General features: G+C 41.0%; 1 protein-coding gene across 1 annotated transcript in view; it reads right to left on the bottom strand.

Moving 5' to 3' along the window:
- Positions 1-23,666, bottom strand: part of LOC144591150 (centrosomal protein of 85 kDa-like) — a 37,812-nt gene that overhangs the window by 5,073 nt on the left and 9,073 nt on the right. The window contains exons 4-9 of the mRNA XM_078395443.1: positions 21,475-21,627; positions 14,281-14,435; positions 11,925-12,042; positions 7,188-7,238; positions 6,509-6,616; positions 1,275-1,500 (exon numbers count right to left, since the gene is read on the bottom strand). Of these exons, the coding sequence (XP_078251569.1) occupies positions 1,275-1,500; positions 6,509-6,616; positions 7,188-7,238; positions 11,925-12,042; positions 14,281-14,435; positions 21,475-21,627 (811 nt within the window). The remainder of the gene's footprint in view (positions 1-1,274; positions 1,501-6,508; positions 6,617-7,187; positions 7,239-11,924; positions 12,043-14,280; positions 14,436-21,474; positions 21,628-23,666) is intronic.

Here is a 23,666-nt window from a genome sequence, read left to right as displayed (position 1 = left end):
GAAAACATTCTATATTTTATAAAACTGACCCATAGGGAGAAAACATAATGAGATTAATTTCTAGAGTGAAAAGTATAAGGCAATTTTTTTTTGTGTTAATATTGAATTCTAGTTGACTACTCTTGTTGAATTGTCAGTTCTGTTCCTCTTGGTATGAAAGGATATAGGACATACCTGATAAACAGGGTGGGAAATGTGATTATACCATAATTGTAGGGTTATTTAAAAGCAAAAACAAACGTGCGAGGTGTTTTAAATGTTTTAAATTGTGAGTGTTTGATAGGCTATATTTTGAGATAACATGAATGAGAGCAGGAGTGGTGCATTTAGCCCCCAGTACCAGTGCCCTTATGATGATCTTTAACTTAAGCATCTCTTTCCTGCTACATGCCCACTTTTCTTTGAGTTCCCTAAACATTCAATTAATTATTAATATCTGCCTTGAACTTACTTTCAATGAATTGTGCACACATACTGCCTTTGTACTTTTTATTCTACAATGCCTCTCATTTTTCCTGTCAAAATGCTTAATCTCATATTTCTCCATATTAATTTATTGCGCCTATCCAATATCATGCTGCAATGTATTAACGCAATCCAAAACTACCAAATTTTGCTTCATCCACATATTTAGAAATTGTGGCTAGCACCCACCTAAGTCACTGAAGTAGATTTTAAGGAAAGGTCTTCATACCTATTCCTAAGGATTGCCATTATCCAAATTCCTCCATCTAACTACACCACCATTCACTAAGGCTGTGTGTTGCCTGTGGCAGGCCAATTTAACATCCATGCTCTCCATGCAACTAATCTGCCTCTAATATTAGGTGTTTCAATGGTGGTTAATAACTAAAAATTATTATCCAACAATATACTGCATCAATTACGCAAACATATCCCCCTCCAATTAACTTCTCGGCATGGTGGCATAGCCATAGAGTTCTGCCTTTCAATGCCAGAGACCAGGGTTCAATCCTGACTATGGGTGCTTGTCTGTATGGCGTTTGTACGTTCTCCCCGTGAACTGTGTGGGTTTTCTCTGAGATCTTTGGTTTCCTCCCACACTCCAAAGACTTACAGGTTTGTAGGTTAATTGGCTTGATATAAATATGAAATGGTCCCTGGTGTGTGTAGGGTAGTGATAATGTGCGGGGATCGCTGGTTGGCGCGGACTTGTTAGGCCGAAGAGCCTGTTTCCGTGCAGTACCACTAAACTAAACTCTCCTTATCTGCAAAGGCATAGAAAGAAAATAATATGTTTAAAGAATACTTGCATTGTATCCCAAGTAACAACGAGAGGTTTGGCTCCTTGCCCTGTGCTCGCTCAGTGAGAATATTACACAGTGCACGCAGATCATGCAGACAAACGGACATTTCCTTCAGCAGGTTTTGGATGGCTGTCGTCTCTTCAACTGAGAGGTGCCTGGGCTTCTCAGATTCTGGTGATCGTTCCTCCACAATAGAGTTTGCTTCTGTTACTCTTTGGTTCCTTGTCGAAAACTTTAAAGGCAAGAAAAAAGATTTAATTTGCAAATCATATAAATGACACCTCGGTAAATATTTTAGTTCACTTCTAACATTAATATTAATAACCAGAGGTGCATTGAAGGAAGCATTCCACACCCATCCAAGAGGGCAGGCAGGCCAAGTCTTGTTTTTGTGTTTCATTCAAAAAGGTGGTAGTTTCCTTCCAAGCAGCATTGAAATATCACCCTAATCTTTGAACTGCGGCAACCTCTGTCATGGGGTACAGTACTAGAGCTCAACCATGGCTGGTCATAATGCAAGTAAATCCTATCCCTAAAAATCATCTCCAATAGCTTCCCTACCACTGATGTAAGGCTCACTGACCTATAAGTTTCTGGATCATTCTTATAGCCCTTCTTCAACAAAGGAACAACATTGACTATTTTCAAGTCCTCTGGGACATCACCTGTGACTAGAGAAGACACAAAAATCTTCATCAAGGCCCAGCATTCTCTTGCCTTTCTGAATAACCTGGGTAGATCACATCAAGGCCTGCACCGTATCCACCTTCGAAGTTATTCAATTGACCCACACCAACTCCTTAATCTCAACATGCCCTCAATTATTTGCATACCCCACACCGATCTCACTATCCTCCACTTCCTTCTACTTGGTGAACACCAATGTAAAGTACTTTATGGATGATAAGACAATCCCCAGCCCCTTTGTTCCTGTTTGACTGAGTTGTGAATCTCATTCACAGCTCTATGCCGTCTCAATCAAATGTTTTTTGTAGCATTACTCCAAAAAGGAAAACAGCAGAATAAGTAAATTTATGTTTCCAATCATTGAGATGATAGGATTATAAAAGAGCCACTGGTTCACTGCTCTGTTTCCAATGAGTATTTTTTCAGCATCTAATATTCTTTCACAATAAAGACTGCTATTATCTATTTACAGCTGAACCATATCAGGAATATATTAATAGTAATTACCTTTCAGAATACATATCATTGTCCTGATATTAATTGTCTCATCTTTTAAGCCCCCCATCTCTTGTAATTGAAAAATATTTGTGCATTAAATTTATATCTGCATTCTGTGGTTTATCACTCCTTTTAAGGAATTGGAATTTCAGTCCATTGCATTTGAGACAGGCTTGAATTATTTTCTCTGAAGTGGCGGAGATTGAGGGGGGGGTCCTGATTGAAGAATATAACATTAGGAGAGGCATAGATAGGGTAGACAGTTAGAACCTTATTTCCCCGGAGTGAAAATGTCTATGTTTAAAAGACATGCGTAGGAAGGAACTGCATATGCTAGTTTATACTGAAGGTAGACACAAAATGCTGGAGTAACTCAGCGAGACAGGCAGCATCTCTGGAGAGAAGAAATAGGTGACTTTTCGGGTCGAGACCCTTCAGACTGAGGGGTGCAAATTGTTTACTCAGAGGGTTGTGGGTGCTTGGAACATGGTGCCAGGGATGGTAATGGAGGCAGTTGTGTTAGTGGCATTTAAGAGGCTTTTAGATAGGCACATGGATATGCAGAGATTTGAACGATATGGATCATGTGCAAACAGTTTACCTTGGCACCACTTTCGACACAGACACTGTGGGGTGAAGTCAAGAGCCTCCTCCTGGGGAGGAGGGGGGTTCAGCTGGATGGAATGGGTGAGGAGGGGAGGAGGGGGAGATAAGGGGGTTGAGGGGGGATGGAGTGAGTGGGGGGAGGAGGGGAGGGGCGTACACTAGACCAATGCAGGAGAGGTTTGGGGGGTTTAGGGTGGATGGAGTGGGTGAGGGGGTAAGGGGAGGAGGGGGGATCGAGTGCGTGAGTGGGGGGAGGGGAAGAGGGTGGGTTCAGGGGGATCGAGTGGGCGAGAGGGGAGGAGGGGTGATAAGGGGGGATGAGGGTGGATGGAATGGGTGAGTGGAGGGGGAGGGGTGAGTGGGGGGAGGAGAGGGTGCTGGACTAATGAGGGTGAAGTTTGGGGCCAGGTGAGGGGGCTGCTGAGCCCATGAGCTGCCGCTAACTTTAATAGAAGTGCTCCCCCCACCCACCCCCGCTGGGAGGACTGGCGCCCATCCCAGCGTGCCCAGCGCCTGACCCTCACATGGTGCAACACGGCGGCAGAGGGTCCAACACGATGGCCGTCGCCGACGATCGCCGCCATGCTGCAGGAGAGGCTTTGGGTCCATGGCTTGCACTGGCGGCACGGGCCTGAGGTGAGTGGCCCCCTCTCCCCTTCCCTGACCCCCCCCTCGCCCGCCCACGGCCCCCGGGGGACACTCCCACCCGGCAACGGGCTTCGTCAGTTGGAGAGGGTTGCCAGGCCCGCAGGATCGTCAGTTGGGGGAGGGTTGCCCCAGGAGAGGCCCGCAGGAGAGATTTGGACCCAACGGGTCCACCTCAGTCCAGTGGATACCTAAATGTGGTCTCAGAAATGATCACATTTCGGCTGTGCAAGGGTCTGAGCATATTAAGAGTTGGAAAGCATTGCCTTGCCTGCAGATGGCATTGCCAACATTTTCCACACTGCATTTGTCAGCCTCCCTTTCAAGTAGCCGTAACATTGGGCTGGATTTCACTGGACCCTTTGTAATAGTGCTTGGTAATAGTTGTTCAGGAACTTTAGAAAATACTTTTAAATAAATTCAATTAATTTACTGAAATAATTAAGCAAATTTACTTTAAGTTATATAAATTAATTGTAAACACTTAAGTGATTCTCCGTAGTTTACGTTAGTTTAGAGATACAGCACGGAAACAGGCTCTTCGGCCCACCGGGTCCACGCCGGCCAGCGATCCCCGCACATTAACACTGTCCTACACACACCAGGGACATTTTTTACATACACCAACCCAATTTACCTACATACCTGCACTTCTTTGGAGTTTGGGAGGAAACCGAAGATCTCGGAGAAAATCCACGGAGGTCATGGGGATAACGCACAAACTTGGTACAGACAAGCACCCATAACCTGGATCGTACCCGGGTCACCAGCGCTGTGAGGCAACAATTCTACCGGTGCGCCACTGTGCCGCCCATGGATTCTCGGTACTTCAATTAATTTCAGTGGGTTGGACAAGCTGTTTGCAGTGTAAAGCTGAGGCCAGGTGCAAAGTGAAATTGGCTCCTCGGCTGAATAAGTCTGGCTCCATGGTTGTTGTGCCTGCATCTGGATAAGGGTGTTTTCCAGATTTGTGTGTGCACAGCAGAGAAATGCAATCCGTCTCATTAACCTTTCTGCAGCTTAGAAGAGTGAAGGATGATGCCTGGAGTTGAGGTATGGAGGTCCACGCTCCTGGATATAGAATGTGTCGGAGGGAACTGCAGATGCTGGTTTATACTGAAGATAGGCACAAAATGCAGGAGTAACTCAGCGGGCCAGGCAGCATCTCTGGAGTGAAGGAATGGGTGACAATTTGGGTTGGGACCCTTCTTCAGTCTGAGTTACTCCAGCATTTTGTGTCTATCTTCTGGGTATAGAACTCAGATTGTTTAATGAGGAAAGGTGAAGATCTATACTTTATTCTCTTGTACTCTGATGTACATGATTAATTTCCTATCCCTTCCACCCATGTTCCTTCCTCTGGTTTCATAATTCACATACGTTCTATCCTTATCATACACTTTTTTTTGTCATTCTTCATCTCTGGCCTTTGTCCAACCATCTACCTATTAAAACCTCACCTGAATGTCAATTATCAATTTATCATTGATAAATTATCATTTATCAATTGCCAGGCTTTGTCCTGCCCCGACTTCTCTTCCCCCGCACCCTCCCCCCCCCCCCCCCGTTTGTGAAGAAGGTTCCCGACCTACCTGTCCATGTTCTCCAGAGTTACTCTAGCAGTTTTTCCAATTACTTGAGGCTTTCTTCCGAAGTCTGCTCCAGCACATCTGTCACTTGACACTACTTGCCATACATTGCCATGACTTGTACTTCCTCCTATCCCCATCCTTTACATTGCAACATAATGCTGATCCTCTATTGAATGTGTAACAATATTGTGTTTGGTCCGAGATTAAGGTTTTGTAAATGTGAGATAATATCAAAATGTATCAAATGAATAACAAACTGCTTCCAATGGCAGGAAGATTATCACCCTCAGTACATCAATTTAATTCAGTTACAATAGATTAGATCTTTGTTTTTACACAGCCAGTTGTTGTAAACTGGAATGGACTGACTGAAAAGATAAAGATTTGAAAGGAAAATGATTCATCCGTATTTGAAAAGAATGAGAGAAATTAAGGGAATAGAACTGGTACAGGGGATCTTGGAAGAATTGGGTTCCTATCAGCGGTGTCAAGCTATGATACTAATATTCTAGAACTGTGTGCTATTAATGTACTTACTGTTGACAAATCAAGTTTAAAACTAAACTATAGAAATTGCAGATGCTGGTTTACAAAAAAAGACACATTGCTGTAGTAAATCAATGGGTCAGGCAGCATCTCCGGAGAACATAGATAGATGACGTGTAGGAAGGAACATGATGCTGGTTTAAACCGAAGATAGGCACAAAATGCTGGAGTGACTCAGCGGGTTAGGCTGCATCTCAGGAGAGAAGGAATGCGTGACGTTTCGGGTCGAGACCCTTCTTCAGTTTCAGGTCGAGACCCCCCTTATTCAGCACTTTGTGTGTTAAACTATTCTTGTTTTGGTCTGATATCATTGAATAATGTGGAATACATTATTACACTGTATCTTCAAGGAGTTTGCTTCCCTGGAAGTCCAGTTTAAAAACTTAAACAGAAAAATTAATCAAAAATGTATCTTCTAGATTTGATGCTTCAGTAAAACAGTTCTAACAAAAACCATGCGGTTAACCAATTAAACACCTGGCATTTCTCAGGATGGCCTGTTCCATGGAAATTAAGAACTGCACATCTCTTTAGTTCAAGAATCAGCTTTATCTTAAAACTGAAATAACTTTCTGTGTTCTTATTATGGTTGCATTTGTAATTGACCGAATTTAGAAATTCCATCCCATAAAAAACACAGATACATACGGCAATAGATTCACTCACATCTTCCATGAGGTCCTTCAACAGCTGCAAATTCCTTTGTGTCTCTCCAAGCTCTTTCCTAAACATCTGTGAGGCAAACTTTTCTTCTGTCAACCTTTCCTCAAGAGCCTTAAAATATATCACAGCAGTTAGGGAACATCTGTCACAATAACACTGCAGCACAAACTAAATTTCTTCCACAGGCATTTTTAAGCATTTTGATTATGATATGCAGTGGTCTCAGATTTGTCACAATGGTGCAAAGATTTTCTGAGCCATGCTGAGTACTTTAATCACTAACTTGATTGCTGAACCTAATCGGTACCTCTACACATCACATAAATCAAAAACTTCCTGGGTGTTCCATGTTTATTTCTGTCCTAACCACCTGTAAGTGCTCACATTGAAAGGCATTGAATTTGTTTTGGCATCACCTGCACACGATTCATTTGTCTAGAGTGATGCAGAGCAGCTGTGCTAAAACTGTCCTTGGGACAAGAGATGTCCATTCCCTCAAAACGTAAAAGGGATCAACCAGACCTGGCCCATTGGCCATTGGGACCAGAGTTTATCTGCAGTGACACCTGGTGTAAATGGTGTTTAGAGGTAATCATGGTTTTTAGCCCCTCGTGTCCTTTTTGTCAGTTACTCATAGCTCCAACAGAGTATAATTACAGAGTATAAAAACCTGTATAATTACCTGTTTTTCTAGGTTATACTTTTCTAGTTGTTGTTCGTGATTGTCAATCACCTGCAGACAAAGGAAATAGATCCAATACATAAATTTTGTACCAGCGTACTGACTCTAGGTTGACAAAAAAAACTCTGTCTGCGATGATTATCCATATTTTAAAGGCAAAGATAGATAGAATCTTGATTAGTCCAGATGTCAGGGGTTATGGGGAGAGTGCAGGAGAATGGGGCTAGGAAGGAGAGATAGATCAGCCATGTTTGAAGGCAGAGTAGACTTGATGGGCCGGATAGCCCAGTTATGCACCTATCACTTATGACATGACAACACTGCCTCAAGTCTGGTATTTTCACCATGAGCAAATTTTACTGTTTGCCCTTGTATGAAGTTGTGTGAATCACGACAAGTAGTTTAACTTCAGAATGTGCTTTATTAACCACGAGGCTGTAGACCAAAGACAAGGCCTGTACATTCCATCAGAATACTCCCTGTCTGACTGCCTCTCGATAGCATGCATGCGCTAGATAAGACACTCCAGGAACAGTCTAAACGAATACCCGACATGGATCAGGAATATAGTGACTAATCTACAGCCCTCAGACTTGTTATTCAAATATCTATTTCAAAGGAACAGACATGTTTAAAATAAACAGATGAAAAAAATATTGCTTTCAGAGAAATTTATCTTATTATATTCCACATTAACATTTCTTCCTGCTTCAGGGATTCACAAATAAGATGGTGAGGAGGAATTGAAGAACTTGGGGAAATACACCATATGGGTAGATTGGGGCAGAGTAACAAGCACACAGATAGATGCACATAGGAATTACAGTTAAGAGTGAGACCGAAGGGACTGAAAGAAGGACAAGCAAATAAGAGAAGGAAATCAGACATGCACAGACGTAAGCGAGCAGAGAATGAAAGGGATCTGAAACTGGAAGATGGGTGTGAGCAAACTTGAAAGTTTGAACTATAGAGGCATTTCAAGATGAAAGATAGTATTTTCAGGCCAATAAATTCCAAAATGTGAAACCTAATCCATTCTAAAAGCTCTCACTTTGTGTTTAACAGAGGCAGTTAACTCTGTTCAAGGTAGCCTGTCATTTAAAGATTTTAAGGGCCGTGGACCAAATTTCGGAGGATTTTGTGAATCAAGCAGCTGAAGAGGGGTGAGGACTAACATAACTAAAATAGTGATGTTTAAAATAAAAGTACTAAAGCCCATAGACAAGATCATCTCCGCTCCAGAATGTTAAAACAAGTAGGTGAAAATGACACTGGTTCCCTGACCGCAATTTTCCAAACGTCTATCTTCAAGAAATTATTGGAGTCTATACATTGATTAAAGTACCTCAAATTTCACTTGCTCATGAGGAGCCAAGTGGATTTTGAAGGGTTTAGATCACAATTAATGGAAATAATTGAGGGAGTGGAAAGAGGAATTTCTAATGATCTAATTTTTAAGATCCTAGAGGTATTTGATAAAATCCATCTTGGGAGGCTGTTAGTTAAAGCTCTTGATATGGAAGGCAAATTTCCTAGCTATGTGGCAAGGGCCAGAGAGTGCGTGCTCTAAATATTAGAATGTGACATTGAGATCCCACTAAAATCTGTAGAGCCTCAACTATTTCATTCCACTTATAAATGGTTTAGATGATGGTGCAACAAATCACATGACTGAATTTACTGATGACAGAAAGATTGACATGTAATCGTAGCATATAAATACAAACAAACCAGGCAATGGTTATTGGATTTCAATATAAACACATGTCAAGTAATTCATCTTGGATTTAAAAAGAATACATCAGTGTACTTCCTCAAGTTCAAAAAGAGTAGTGGTCTTTAAATTGAAAGGACTATAAATTTTGCTATATCTATAAAAACCCATGGTTAGACTGCCCTCTGCAGTTCTGAGAAGCTTCTGATCACCGGGCCTTTGGAAGAATATATCAGCCTTAAGGAGAGTGGGGTGCATGCACCTGAATGATCACAAGAATGCAAGTATAAATTGTGAATAGAAATTACTGAAGCTAGCATTGGACCAATTGGAAATGAGAAATTTGAGGGTGTTTTGACAATAGACAATAGACAATAGGTGCAGGAGTAGGCCATTCAGCCCTTCGAGCCAGCACCGCCATTCAATGCGATCATGGCTGATCACTCTCAATCAGTACCCCATTCCTGCCTTCTCCCCATACCCCCTCACTCCGCTATCCTTAAGAGCTCTATCCAGCTCTCTCTTGAAAGCATCCAACGATCTGGCCTCCACTGCCTTCTGAGGCAGAGAATTCCACACCTTCACCACTCTCTGACTGAAAAAGTTCTTCCTCATCTCCGTTCTAAATGGCCTACACCTTATTCTTAAACTGTGGCCCCTTGTTCTGGACTCCCCCAACATTGGGAACATGTTTCCTGCCTCTAATGTGTCCAATCCCCTAATTATCTTATATGTTTCAATAAGATCCCCCCTCATCCTTCTAAATTCCAGTGTATACAAGCCCAATCGCTCCAGCCTTTCAACATACGACAGTCCCGCCATTCCGGGAATTAACCTAGTGAACATACGCTGCACGCCCTCCATAGCAAGAATATCCTTCCTCAAATTCGGAGACCAAAACTGCACACAGTACTCCAGGTGCGGTCTCACCAGGGCCCGGTACAACTGTAGAAGGACCTCTTTGCTCCTATACTCAACTCCTCTTGTTACGAAGGCCAACATTCCATTGGCTTTCTTCACTGCCTGCTGTACCTGCATGCTTCCTTTCATTGACTGATGCACTAGGACACCCAGATCTCGTTGAACTCCCCCTCCTCCTAACTTGACACCATTCAGATAATAATCTGCCTTTCTATTCTTACTTCCAAAGTGAATAACCTCACACTTATCTACATTAAACTGCATCTGCCATGTATCCGCCCACTCACACAACCTGTCCAAGTCACCCTGCAGCCTTATTGCATCTTCCTCACAATTCACACTACCCCCCAGCTTAGTATCATCTGCATCAAGACGTTGGGAGCAATTGAGATGGTTCATGAAGAGAAAATACTTTTTTGCTGATGGAGACATCGAGGAGGAACATGTAGAAAAATTAGCACAAGTTTCTGAGAAATTATTCATGGCAAGCCACTTCAGTTGCATTAAATGGAGCAGCATCAGCACAGGCAAGTTACTCCCAACCAGGTCTTCCTTACAAACGTCATGAAACTGGTGCCTAGATTGGGAGAAGTAGCCAGTTGTCCAGGTGAGCACCGATCTTCCCATAGTCAGAGCTTACAGACACTGCCAACCCCATCACAGGCTCAAACCTCCTCCTGATTACCACCCAACATCCTCCCTCAGCTGGTGAATCTGTGTTCCTCCATGTTGAATAGAAAGAGGCCGTCATGGCTTCAGCATATGCCCTGTGTTTGAAACTTGAAACTTCAATGTCTTTGTAGCACCTTCACTCAGTGACCTGATAGACTTGGGTGTCAGTGAACCCAATCGGTCGCAATAATTGCCAATCTATTTCTCACAAAATCATGTCAATTACAGTGTTAATAGCACTGACATTGCCCAGTGTTAATGGCACTGACATTGCCCAGTGTTAATGGAAATAAAGTCTGAAGATGCCCTTCATTGTATTGTTGAGGTTACAATCTGGTTAAATGGGATAGTATCAAAACAGATCTGGTAGCTTAACACTGGGCTTCCATGAGATGCTGTGCATTATCAGAAATGTATACCACCACGATCAACAACATCACAGCCCAAGATATCTCTCACTCTATTAATACTCACATGCTAAGGGATCACCATGATTGAATGTGTATAGATGGGTAAAAGACCAGGAATGGATAAACCTAAACATGAGTTGTCACCCTGATTAAGGTTCAGCACAGAATTATACATGTGCTAAACAACAAAATAATACTGCATGCGAGAGATAGAGGGGAATGATCCCACACCTATGCCACGTATAGTTTTATATCATGGTGAATCATCGGCAGGTGGAAAAGATTCACGGAACATCATCCATCATTCTCAGTGCTGTCAGGTCATCTATGCGAGTGCCAAAGTCAAAGCCTGAAACAATCACAACTATGCTCAGCAGAAATGTAGTATAGATGATATATCAAGGATTCCTTATGATATCCTCACCGCTACAAAGGTTAGTCTTCAGCCAATTTGGTTCACTGCAGGTACTAAGGCTGAGGGCATTGGATATAGTCATTGGGTAAAAGTCTATATGAACTGTCCCTTGCTAAAACCCTTTCTGTAAATTAACCCTCGATTGGATCTTTCTGTCTATCTGAAGCTATTCCCGTCTTACACCAACTAACTACCTGGCACTCCAAGATCACCCAGTCTGATTTGCTGCAATGGCCTGCATCTGCTGCCCCTCTTGCCAAATCTTTCCAGACACGCTAATAAATCAACCCTGAGCCATCTGGTGTATGGAGCTAAAATTTCTATCTGCAGCAGGATCACTGGGAAACCTGTACTCGGGTATCCCCCCCCTCCCCCCCACACCCCCCACCACTCTACTCCATTCCCCAGAAATATCAAGGCCAGACAGATCCCCAACACAGAAGGAGCCTTTTGAACTGGGCTATTTTTCCTCAATGTTTGCAGGAACCGGGATTTTGCCCAAAACATAACTGGTCAACGTGACCAAATGGTTTGTTTGTTTGTAGTTCAGAGAATCAATGTTTCCGTCAAGATTGGCACTGAGTCGGCAGAACACCAAAACTAACCTTGCTGGCATGCTCACACTTTTCCCTGAGGTAGTCATTATCAATCTGGAGCTGCTTCACGTCCAGCATGGGCAGCCGGACTCCGTCTTCCAGGCACTTCTCTACTTTCTGCTGTAGGCTGGTTGGAAAAATAGCAAAAAGAAAATGTTGCAGATGCTGCACATCGGAAATGAACAAAAACAAAAACCAAAACTAAAAATCCTTTCTCAACAGTTCAACCAAATTCTGTGGAGGAAAGACAAAAGGTAATGATTCTTCTTTGGTTGCAGGGCATTGATTTGAAACATTACATTTGTTTCTTTCGCCAAGGTTCCTTTGTGACCCACTGAATATTTCCCCATGATCACGGTGAATGGCCGTGCTGGCTTGAAGGGCCGAATGGCCTACTCCTGCACCTATTGTCTATTATCTATTATCTATTTTCTACAAATCAACAAAGGATAGCCACATAAATTGGTGGTCTCCAAATTAATTAGGCATAATTTCCCTGAAATTTGGGAAGAGGTTCGCAAATAAGTACCTTTTAAGTACCTGGGTGTTTACCTTAACAATAAACTTGACTGGGCCGAAAATATCAATGCACTGTACAAAAAGGGCCAGAGCAGACTTTAGCTGCTGAGGAGACTCAGGTCCTTTGGAGTGCAGGGGGCACTCCTAAGGACCTTCTACATCACTGTGGTGGCATCAGCCATTTTCTATGGAGTGGTCTCGCTGGAGCAGCAGTATCTCAGCAGCGGAGGGGAAGAGACTTGACAAGTTGATCAGGAAGGCCAGCTCTGTCCTGGGTTGTCCCCTCGACTCAGTACAGGCGGTGGGAGAGAGGAAGATGATGGCAAAGGTAACATCGCTGTTGTACAACGACTCCCACCCCATGCAGGACACTGTCACTGCACTGAGTAGTTCCTTCAGTGACAGACTCCTTCACACCAAGTGTGTGAAGGAGAGATATCAGAGGTCCTTCCTTCCTGCTGCTGTGAGACTGTACAACCAGCGCTACTCCCAGCAGACCAGTCAACAGTAACAGTAAAGAAAAAACACAGTAAATGATGACAATTATCCTTATCTTTATTTTTATTTATAATGAATGTCTCTTGCTATCCACTTTACTGCTGTAACACTGCAAATTTCCCCAGTGTGGGATAAATAAAGGAATATATTATTATTATTAAATTTCGACCATTTATGATAGCCCTACCCTGGCACTTATTTTGTTCAGCGGCAAAAGAGCAAACTTGCAGGCTACCTGCATCCCAAATGCCAGCCTTTTAGTCTGAGCAACAATTGGGCTTTTCTAAACATCTCTGACAACATGCAAAGCTGTCTTTAAATTTTAGCTTTTAAATCATGAACTTTAAAAATATTGTAAATTTTAATTAATTAAACTAAAAACATTTAAGTAAATCTATGCTATTTTTAAAAAGTTATTCTCCCTTTGCCTCTTTTTTAAAATTCTCCAAATCTCAATTAAATTGATAAGCTGGAGAATCCCAGCAAAATGAGGAAATTGTCCTGGGCCATGAATCCCCATGCCGTCTGGGAGTGAAGCAGATTAATTGATTCTGCTCCCCAAAACCTGTGTGGGTCCATCACAAATTGTGATCCCAGCAGGGCAATTGCCCACCAAGGCCATCTCCCAAATTTCAGAGTTTAAATGTGCAAAATTCAGATGTCTGCATGCATGGAACTCTGGGCTGAACTGTTGTTTGATTGGCTGAACATATGGTTTGCATGGGCTGCAAGATCTGGGCCGAGAAGTCAATATTATCAATGATTTATTCTCCAAAACAAAGCTGTACTCTGCCGCAATCTTCCCCGAGTAATCTTCAATAACTAATAAATTTGTGAGAACTTCGAGATCTTATAAAATATGTTTGTTGCTGAACATGCTGAAAATGTAATGCAGCGATATCTGAAGTGTAGACTTTAATGGTAGACGGCACCAAAGCTAATGCTTTACAACTTCTCAGCCTGTTGCACAGGGTATTAATCTCTCAGATAATTTCCTTTTAAAAGAACAATTGAAAGTCTTAACATTTTATCTTTTTATCAATTCCCATGCATGTGTTGCAATATTAATTTTGTGCTCTCAAATGTGGAAGTGAGTGTTGGCCATGAAAGCAGGGATAAATCCAATGGCTGCCTTCAAAATAGTGTCACAGAAACTTTTACATTCATTTCAGAAAACAACGAGAACAATTTAATATCTGATGTGAAGGACGGCACCTTTGACAGTGCAGCACTCACTCCCTCAGTATGTCACAGGAATATCTACAAAGGTTTTGTGTTCACGTCTCTGCAATTCAAGGACATCTTAATGTACATAAAGACATAAAATTGATTCCTGATAAATTATTACCTTTGTACAGTAGCAACCAACTCCTTCTCCCTTTTCTTCAGATTCTCCAGAAGTACCTCCTTTTCTCTGCAAAGGACTCGTTTTTCTCCCAGCTTTTTCTCGAAATCTTTGAAGGCGCTGTGAAACTGTTCATTCTTTTCTTCCAGGGTTGTCAGCTGGAGTGTTCACAAAGGGAGCATTTCAGTCAGTAATATTTCTTCTGACAACAATTGAAAACATTGTACAGCATGCCAATGTGCCATGTTGAGGGGTATTACCTCTTGCATCAAAAAAACGCTACTTCCCCACTGGATTAAAGACCAACTATTCAATAGTCTTATAAAATAAAATACATAAATGCTGGAGGAACTCAGCAGGTCAGACCGCATCTGTGGAGGGAATGCACAGGTGATGTTTTGTGTCAAAACTTTGCCTGACATTCAATACTATCACTTCTCCTTTATTAAATTATTCCACAGTCATCACCACCCTACCCCAATACTAAACCCCTGCCCATCTCCAGTTTACCCCTTCCTTACCTTGACTGAAGCCCTCTCTGAACCAGCAGTATCCATGATGCCCACCTGTTTCCCCGTGATATACTCACAAATCCTGATCCTTCTGCCGGCTGACAATGTGCAACAGCCTCTCTCAATTCAAATAGATAATCATCAGACCCTCCTTCAACAATCCAAACCTACACCATCTGCCTCTGCAAATTAGCTCCATCCCTGCCACTGACTATCACCACAGACCTGACTCTTCGAGTGCTCTCCTCGATAACATCCCATGCCCTATCCTAGTTAACTTATCGAAAGTTTTACACCTGTATTCCAACCTAAATTGATCATCCTGTTTGTCCATCCACAGCCGTCCACGTGAAAAATATTAATTCCTGGGCCCAGTGCCAAAGGCTTTAAATTCTTAACTTTTTAATGTACCTTAATGCTTCAGCATTTTTCTGCATAAACAAATGCTTGTTGAAATATATTGTATGCGCATGTGTGTGAGTAATACAAATATAATAATTGGTAATAAAGATCCTATTTCACGTCAGTGGTTCAATTTGTACATAATGTAGTTTCTATTAGTTCTAGTTTCAAAAGAGGAATTTCTCTGAGGGCTGGGAAAATAATTGCAAATGTTCTTTACAGTATATGATAATGATGGCAATAATAGCTGCAAAATCACAAATAACATTTATTTTCATTTAATAATAATCATCACAAATCTTTCCTTTCAAATGACTCTTAATTTTAAATCTTGAATAATTAAAAACAAAGGAACATTAGATCTAATTCTCCCTAAAATTCTGATTGATTTAATTTGAAATGGTGTGGACAACCTGCCAAAAATGGGAGCTAATTGTAGAAATCTAAGAACAACTCAGTATTCAGGATACAAAAATAATAAAAGGACAAAGCCCCGAATGCACATATCCTTTGAAACAAAACGTACAAACCGAGTCACGAACAGTGATATAAAGATATTAATGACTAAGCGGCAGGAGTATTTAGATTGCATCTGAATGTTGAAGGGTGCTTGGCATTCATATCAGGAAAAGACGAGGGAGAAGCTCCACTAATTAATGATTGTTTTTATATTCCTTTCAGTCTCCCAATATGCTTCCATCTATGCACAATGGGAGTGAGGACGCCGCCTTGTTTGACGCCACTGCGGATGTCGAAGGGCTCCGAGAAACTGCCATTGAACTGCACTGTCCCCTTTGTGTTGATGTGGAAGGATTCTATCATGCTCTGCAGTTTTGGTGGGCAGCCGATCTTTGGGAGAGCCTTGAATAGGCCATCTCTGCTGACAAAGTCAAACGCCTTGGTGAGGTCAATGAAAGCCATATACAGGGGCATCCGCTGTTCTCTGCACTTCTCCTGGAGCTGGCGAAGGGAGAAGACCATGTCTACTGTTGACCTTCCAGCTGGGAAACCGCACTGTGACTCTGGGTAGACACGTTCTGCCAACTTCTGCAGGCGGATCAAGTGACCCAAATGCAGGAAACCAGGAACAGTTTAGGTAGAGATTATAATAGTAAAAGAAAATAGGCAATGGTGAAAGTGCTATGAAGCCCCCCAAACAGTAACCATGCGATAAGAAATGCGGAGCAAAATGCACCGTAGAAAGCATTTGATCAGGGTCATCACAGCATGGTTTGGGAACAGCTCCATCCATGCGAATGCAGCCCAGACCATCACGCAAACCAGCCTCGCTTCCAAGGCCAGCATTATCAAGGATGAGTCGCATCCTAGTCGCTCCCTCTTCTCCATTCTCCCATCAGGCAAGTGGTCAGAAATGCGAAAACTCATACGCCAGATTAAATGGACAGCTTCTTCCCAGGCAACTGAACCATTAGAGAACAGTCCTGAGCTGGCATCTACCTAATTGGAGACCTTCAGACTATCTTTAATCGGTCTTTACTGGACTTTATCTTGCATCAAACATTATTCTGAAGGTCTGAAGAAGGGTCTTGACCCGAAAAGTCACTCATTCCTTCTCTCCAGAGATGCTGCCTGTCCCGCTAAGTTACTCCAGCATTTTGTGTCTACGTTTTTCTCTTATTCTTTATCTGTACACTGTGGCTTGATTAATATCATGTATAATCATTCCGCTGACTGGATAGCATGTAACAAAAAAGCTTTTATCTGTACCTCAGCACATGTGAAAAACAAAAACTAAACTAAGACAAAGAATAAAGAATTTATACCCACAGATATTTGAGAAAAAAAAAATTGCTGCAATTAGTAACTGACAATCTGAATTGCTTCTCTTTTCTCCGATGCTGCCTGACTTGCTAAATGTTTCCAGTTTGATTTCCATCATCAGTAGTTTTTTTATTTAAAAAAAAATTTAAGCTACATATAGATCCAAAAATCAATTGGGTAAAACTAGTCAGTTGAGAGATTCATGGAATGTATTCTGGATGTTTAATAAAACAGCGTGTTTTGGAGTTGTCAGGAGAGTGGGATATAACGCCTAGTATTGCACAATTAGATTAATTGTTTATCTCATCATGAAAGCACCTCTGTGTTGCAGTGATCATGACATGATTGAATGTTACATTCAGTTTGAGAGAGAAAAGAATGAGTCCAAGAGCAGTATTTTAAATTTAGATAAGGACAACTGTGAGGGCATAAAAGCATTGCGAGCTGAAGAAAACTGGCAAATTAGATTAATAGATCAGTCAGGTGAGATGAAGGGACCGATATTCAAGGATATCTTTCAGAATACAGAGAAAAGTATATTTCAGTGAGAAAGATCCATTCTAAAGGGAGGAACTAACATCAACATTTGGTTAAAATTAAAAATAAAGGTAGTATCAAACTTAAAGTATAAAAGCATAACATTGTGCATAGATGGAAGCATATTGGGAGATTGAAAGGAATGTAAAAACAATCATGAATGGTTGAAAGATCCAGAGAAAACTAGAGTGTATGAGAAAGCTAGCTTAACACTAAAATCAATCAGTTTCTTGGCATTTTTCTTTTAAAAAAATCTAAATAATGTAAGCACTGTTTCTATAGAACATGAATAATAATGGAAAAAAATGAATTAAATTGATATTTTCCATCTATTTTTACTCTAGAGGATACAAGTAATGTCCTAGAAATAGTTACAAACTGAAAATTGGAAGGAATGTGGAAACTGATAAAATTCCAGTTGTTTGCAATGTGGGCAGATAACTCACGAGGGCCTGACAGACTTCATCGTAGTCTTAAAATAAGTTGCTAACGAGCCAGCGGATGTGTTGGTTATGATTTTCCAAAACTTACTAGATTTGGGAAAGGTTCCAATGACATGAGAAAATAGACAATATAACTGTTTAATTCCAAAAGGCGGGGAGAGATGGGAGGGGAAAGATTTAATAGGAACCTGACGGGCATCTTTTTCCCCACGAGGGCTGTGGGTACATGGAACAAACTGCCAGAGGAGGTAGTTGAAGCAGATACTATAACAACATTCAAAAGATATTTGGACAGGCTTATGGATAGGAAAGGTTTAGAGGGATATGGGACAAACATGGGCAGGTAGGACTAGTAAGGGTTGGGCGTCTTGGTTGGCATGAGCAAGTTGGGCCAAAGGGCCTGTTTCCATGCTGTATGACTGAGACAGAAAGCTGAAGTTTACAGAATCAGTTACTTTAACATTGGTCTTGGGAAAATGTTATTACTAGACATAGAAGTGTAGGAGAAAAATTCAAGATAATCAGGAAAATTCAGCATGGTTTTATGAAAGGGTATCAAATTTGATGAAGGTGTATAAAATTATGATGCACAGATAGTCAAAGTCCTTTTCCAGGGTGGAAAGGTCAAATACTGGAGGGTATAGGTGCAAGTGAAGTGGGGTGGGGGGAAGGGGGGGGCAAGTTTAAAAGAGATGCACCAGGCAAGTTGATTTTACACAGAAAGTGGAAGGTTCCTGACACAGGATGCCAGGGGGAGTATTAGAAGCAGAAATGTCAGTAATGTGTAAGAGACATTGAGACCAACATAGAAAATGGAGGAATACTGACAACATGCCAGCAGATAGGATTCGTTTAGATTGGTATAATAGTTGGCACAGACATGGAGGACCAAAGGCCTTGCTGCTACACTGTACTGTTTTAGGTTCTATGTGTAACAGATGGACTGGACTGTCCTGATGCATGATTCACAAAATTTTACTAATCAATAATTAATAATTTGAATACAGCAAGTAGTTAAAACAGAATGTTACTAAGGCTAGGAGAATTGAGTGCAAAAGTAGGGAGTTTACTTTTCAGTTATATTGACCAATTGTGAATACTGAAGAGTGCCATTTATTTTCTTTAAGGAAGGTTGTTAGCCATTTGGAAATTGTGGATTAAACTAATACCTGAACTGGATGGGTTGTCTCACGATGAGTGATTGATCAGGCTAGATTTGTATGCACTGGTTTAGATAAGTGAGAGGTGACTTTGTGGAAACATAAACCATCCTGAAAGCTGTTGACAGGGTGCATATGAATGAATATACAAAGTGGTGATCATTGCTTAGAAATCAGCAGTAGCCTATGTAAAGCAGATGATGTAAAATGTGTTCTCCTTTTGGAATTTCCCACCTCAAAAGGCAGTGGAAGCAAAGTCTTTGGATATCTTTCAGTCAGAAATATACAGATGTTTGAAAAGAAAGCAGGTGAAAGTTTATCGCTGGTAGACTGGAATGCAGAGTTGAGATTGCCCGCGATTTAATGATCAATTAACGGGACAGGCATGAGAGGCAGAGTGAACAAGTCATTCTCCTAATTAGTGCAGTCATGCACACATCAGTAATCTGGCAGAGGGCTTCAACCATCTGAATTTCATTTTGCTAAAAATAAAAAAAATTAACAAGTGGGAAAGTGCTCTGTCAGATTATTGTCAGTGAAAATTAAAAATCAACTTTATTTATAATGGGCCATTGGGAAGGGATTCGAGACTCTTGTGTGTTAAACCTGGGTCAATGAACAGTTGCAGAAGCTTTGCAATACATTGGCATCATCAAGTAAAATGTAAATTTATCTATCTACAACATATTTTTATTGTTTAATAGATTTTTAAATGTTCCAAAAACAAATGCTGTAAACAATATGGTTCAGCTGAATCATTTACCTCAATGTGCAGATTTTTCTAAAATCATTGTTTATTGGCCATATGTTTTAAACATTTCATATTCCATGTCTTAAAAAAAAATCATAAAAATAATATACAATAATAATGAAAACATTAAGTTCCATAAACACTGAATTATTCAGACAACTTCTCATGGAGTCATAGTCAAAGCATGGAATCAGACCCTTCGGCCTGACTCGTCCATGCTGACCAAGATGCCCATCTAAGTTAGTCCCATTTGCACAGGTCTGATCCATTTCCCTCCAAATCTGTCCTATTAAAAGTACCTGTCCAAATGCCTTTTAAATGCAGTTAATGTACATGCCTCAACCACTTCCTCTGTTATCCATTTGAATACCATCCTCTGCTTGAAAAGGTTGCCCTTTAGGTTTGTATTAAATCTTTCCCATTTCGCCTTAATCTTTCCAATTTCACCTGTAATTTCTTGATTCTCCAACCCTGCGTAAAGAAACTGTGGATTCACCCTGTGTACGCACCTCATGATTTTATACACCTCTTTGAGGTCATCACTCAGTCTACAACATTCCAAGGAATAAGTTCCCCCCCTGCCCAAACGTTCCCTATAACTCAGTCCCTTGAGTCCTGGCAACATTCTCCTGAATCTTTTCTGCATTATTTCCAGTTTAATGACACTTTTCCTCTGATAAGGTGACCAAAGCTGAACATAATACTCTAAGTGCAGCCTCACCAATGTTTTGTTTGCATTCACAACATTCCAATCTTTATACACAATGCCTTGAGTGATTAAAGCCAGCGTGCAAAATGTCTTCTTCATTACCCTGTCCACCTATCATGCCACTCTCAGGGAACTGTGCACTTTACGTTGTGCGCCATGCAGATCTCTCTGTTCTACAACACTCCAAAAGCCATACTATTCACCGTGGAAGTCTTACCCTGGCTTGATTTGCCAAAATGCAACACCAATCTAACATTTTCACTTGGTGAGGGGCAGTGGAAGATAACAAGAAACATTTTGAGCTAGTTTTAGCCATCTTTACCAATAGGCTCCCAATCAGGTTGTGGGGGCACAGCCTTAAAGCAGGTAAGGAGACCTGTTAGAGAATTTATAGGTAGGTGACAGGATAGATGGATAGATTCAGAATCGTGGATAGGATAGCTGTAGGGGTTTGTGCTCATGGTCATGAAGAAGAAGAGGAAGAAGTATGTGGGGAAGCATTCATCCTGGCAGAGAGAAGATCCCAGGGTTTGCAGGAGTATGACATGTCAACAATCCTGGGAAGATGCTTGGGGAGGTCGGAAGGCCAGGTCCTAATTGGAGAATTTGATATATATCCCCCTAGGAAAGTAATATTCTTCATCTAATAAGCTGTTTAATAACGTCATAAGGGATAGGAGTAGAATTAGGCCATTCGACCCATCGTCTACTCCGCGATTCAATCATGGCTGATGTATCTCTCCCTCCTAACCCCATTCTCCTGCCTTCCCCCCATAACCTCTGACACCTGTGCTAATCAAGTCTGATACATTTGCTAAAAGTCATTTAGTGGTCATTTGTGTTAAACAGTTGTTTAACTAAAAACTGAAAGTGTGCCAACAATGATGCCATGTTTTATTACCTGCTGACTCTGGATCTGAAAGTCATCCAAGGTGGGCAGGTCTGCAAGATAGTTCTCCAAGGTTTCTATCCGCTGTTGTCGCTCATAGCTTTGCTCTGATTCCTTTTGCAGCTTCTTTTTCAGACCGCTGATATATTTCTCTCGTGCTTTCATCTGAAACATTGTAAATAATGATTAATGAGAAAGCAGACTTTTCAGTAAAACATGGATTGGTGATAATGGCCTTCAGCTACCTCAGCCATTGATATGCATTACCTAGAGAGTGAAAGGGAGGAGAATAAATGAGCTTTAATGATCTGAATGTCATGATGTTAATCATTGTTGTCGATTTCACCTTATAGCTTATGGAAATTCATATATTCAACTGCATTTCAATTGAATTTTCATGGAAATTCATGGAAATATAATGGGGTATCAAGTGTATTAGTAGTATTAGAGGACTGAAAAGGCATAATTCTATTCATACTCTCGCGTCATCGTCTGCTATTACCTCTGTATACTTACCCCATACAGTTTAGATTTTACTTTTACTTTTCTCTTTTACATTTTACTTGTTTTTGAGTCTTCACATATTTGATCAAGGCATAACAAGACTGCAGCATTTGAGAATTTGACGTGCAATTCTCTAACATTACATCAGGATTGGAAATATCTATGGCACTTTCAGCAGTGAGTGCAGAAGGAACTTAATTTCAATGCTTATTCATTTTGCTGTGAATAATGTAAAATCTTCCATATGTATTATTCTCCATATTTTTATGTGCTTACAGCACTCAAAATGTGTTGATGATTTCACAAATTCTCTTTCAATCATTAAAGTACTTGCATGCCAAACTAGCAAAAGTATTCTTCTTTATTCATTTACAGATTTCAGCAAGGCCAGCCTTTGTTACCCAGCTCTAGTTGCCTCTTTTACTCATCTGAAACATTTATATAATCCACGTGAATGTGCTCCCAAAGTATTGGGCGGCAGGATATTCTATAAATCTTGACCCAGCAATAATGATGTATCTCAAAGTCAGGATGGTATGAGTCTGAAGAAGGGTCCCAACCCGAAACATTGCCTATTGTCTGCTCTGATGCCTGATCCACTGAATTATTCCAGCATCTGCAGTTTCTTGTTTCTAAATGATGCTCTATTACTTGTTGAATAATTTGGAAATTGTGGTGTCTTGCTGCTCCTCCTGGGTGGAGGTGATCTTACAGATTCTTGTGGAATAACTGTAGCATTGATTAATACATTTAATCAGTGCCAGAGAGAGTGAGTTTTTAGAGGATGAAATGACAAACAAACCATCCAGGCAAACACTTTCCTTCATGCTCTTGATGTGTTGTTCCTTGCAGGCATTACAGAAGTAGAAGGCAAAATGCCCACCAAAGTATCACATTATGTTATTTGCAAGGCTGGCCTAGTTAACTTTCGGATCAATGGTGACCTCCAAGATAATAATGGCGGTTTGGTTAGTTATCTTTGCTGGTTAAGTTATTTTCCACTATGTCTACGCATGTCAAAGTTTTGCTTTAGTCTTCGTGAATGTAATGTGGGCTGCTTCATTTTGAGCAATTACAAATACACCCATGGAACATGCAAAATCATTGTTCAGCCCCTTTCTTATAATGAAAGGAAGATCAATGATGAAGTATCTAGAAATTAGGCTTGTGCAATTTTTTGAACGGCTCCAGCAGCAATTTCATGGAGGTGAGATGTTTGATTTCCAACAGCTACAAGCATTCTTTCTTTGCACTAGACATTGCTTCAGTGAATGGAAAATCTCTCTTTGGGGTTCATCGAACTTTCAGTGCCACATTCAAATTGACTACTGGTGAGCAAACCATTAGTCAGTATGTATAGTGTGGTCAATCACATATTCAAACATTTCTTTGATGTTTGAGAGTAGACTAATGAAGTAGTCATGGGATAAATTGAACCTGAAATTTACAGACGGGATGTATATGAAACATTTTCCACGTTTTCAGGTAGATTAGTGTCTAAGCTCTACTGGAACTTGACTGGGAAGAGGAGTATAAAATTCTGAATCGTTTTTGCTGGAATTCCTGTTTCCAGCTCTCTGAGTTCTTTATATCATAAGGAAAATCTGCAGAACTGAATTTGCTGATTTGAGTGATTTTGAAGACCTCAGGAAAAGTCTGAGATGTACAATCTATAAAACACTCACTCATCAGTTCTGCCT

This window comes from Rhinoraja longicauda, unplaced genomic scaffold (assembly GCF_053455715.1).
Source record: "Rhinoraja longicauda isolate Sanriku21f unplaced genomic scaffold, sRhiLon1.1 Scf000613, whole genome shotgun sequence".
In the NCBI taxonomy this organism is placed as follows: Eukaryota; Metazoa; Chordata; class Chondrichthyes; order Rajiformes; family Arhynchobatidae; genus Rhinoraja; species Rhinoraja longicauda.
This window is presented reverse-complemented; position numbering and strand designations above follow the sequence as displayed.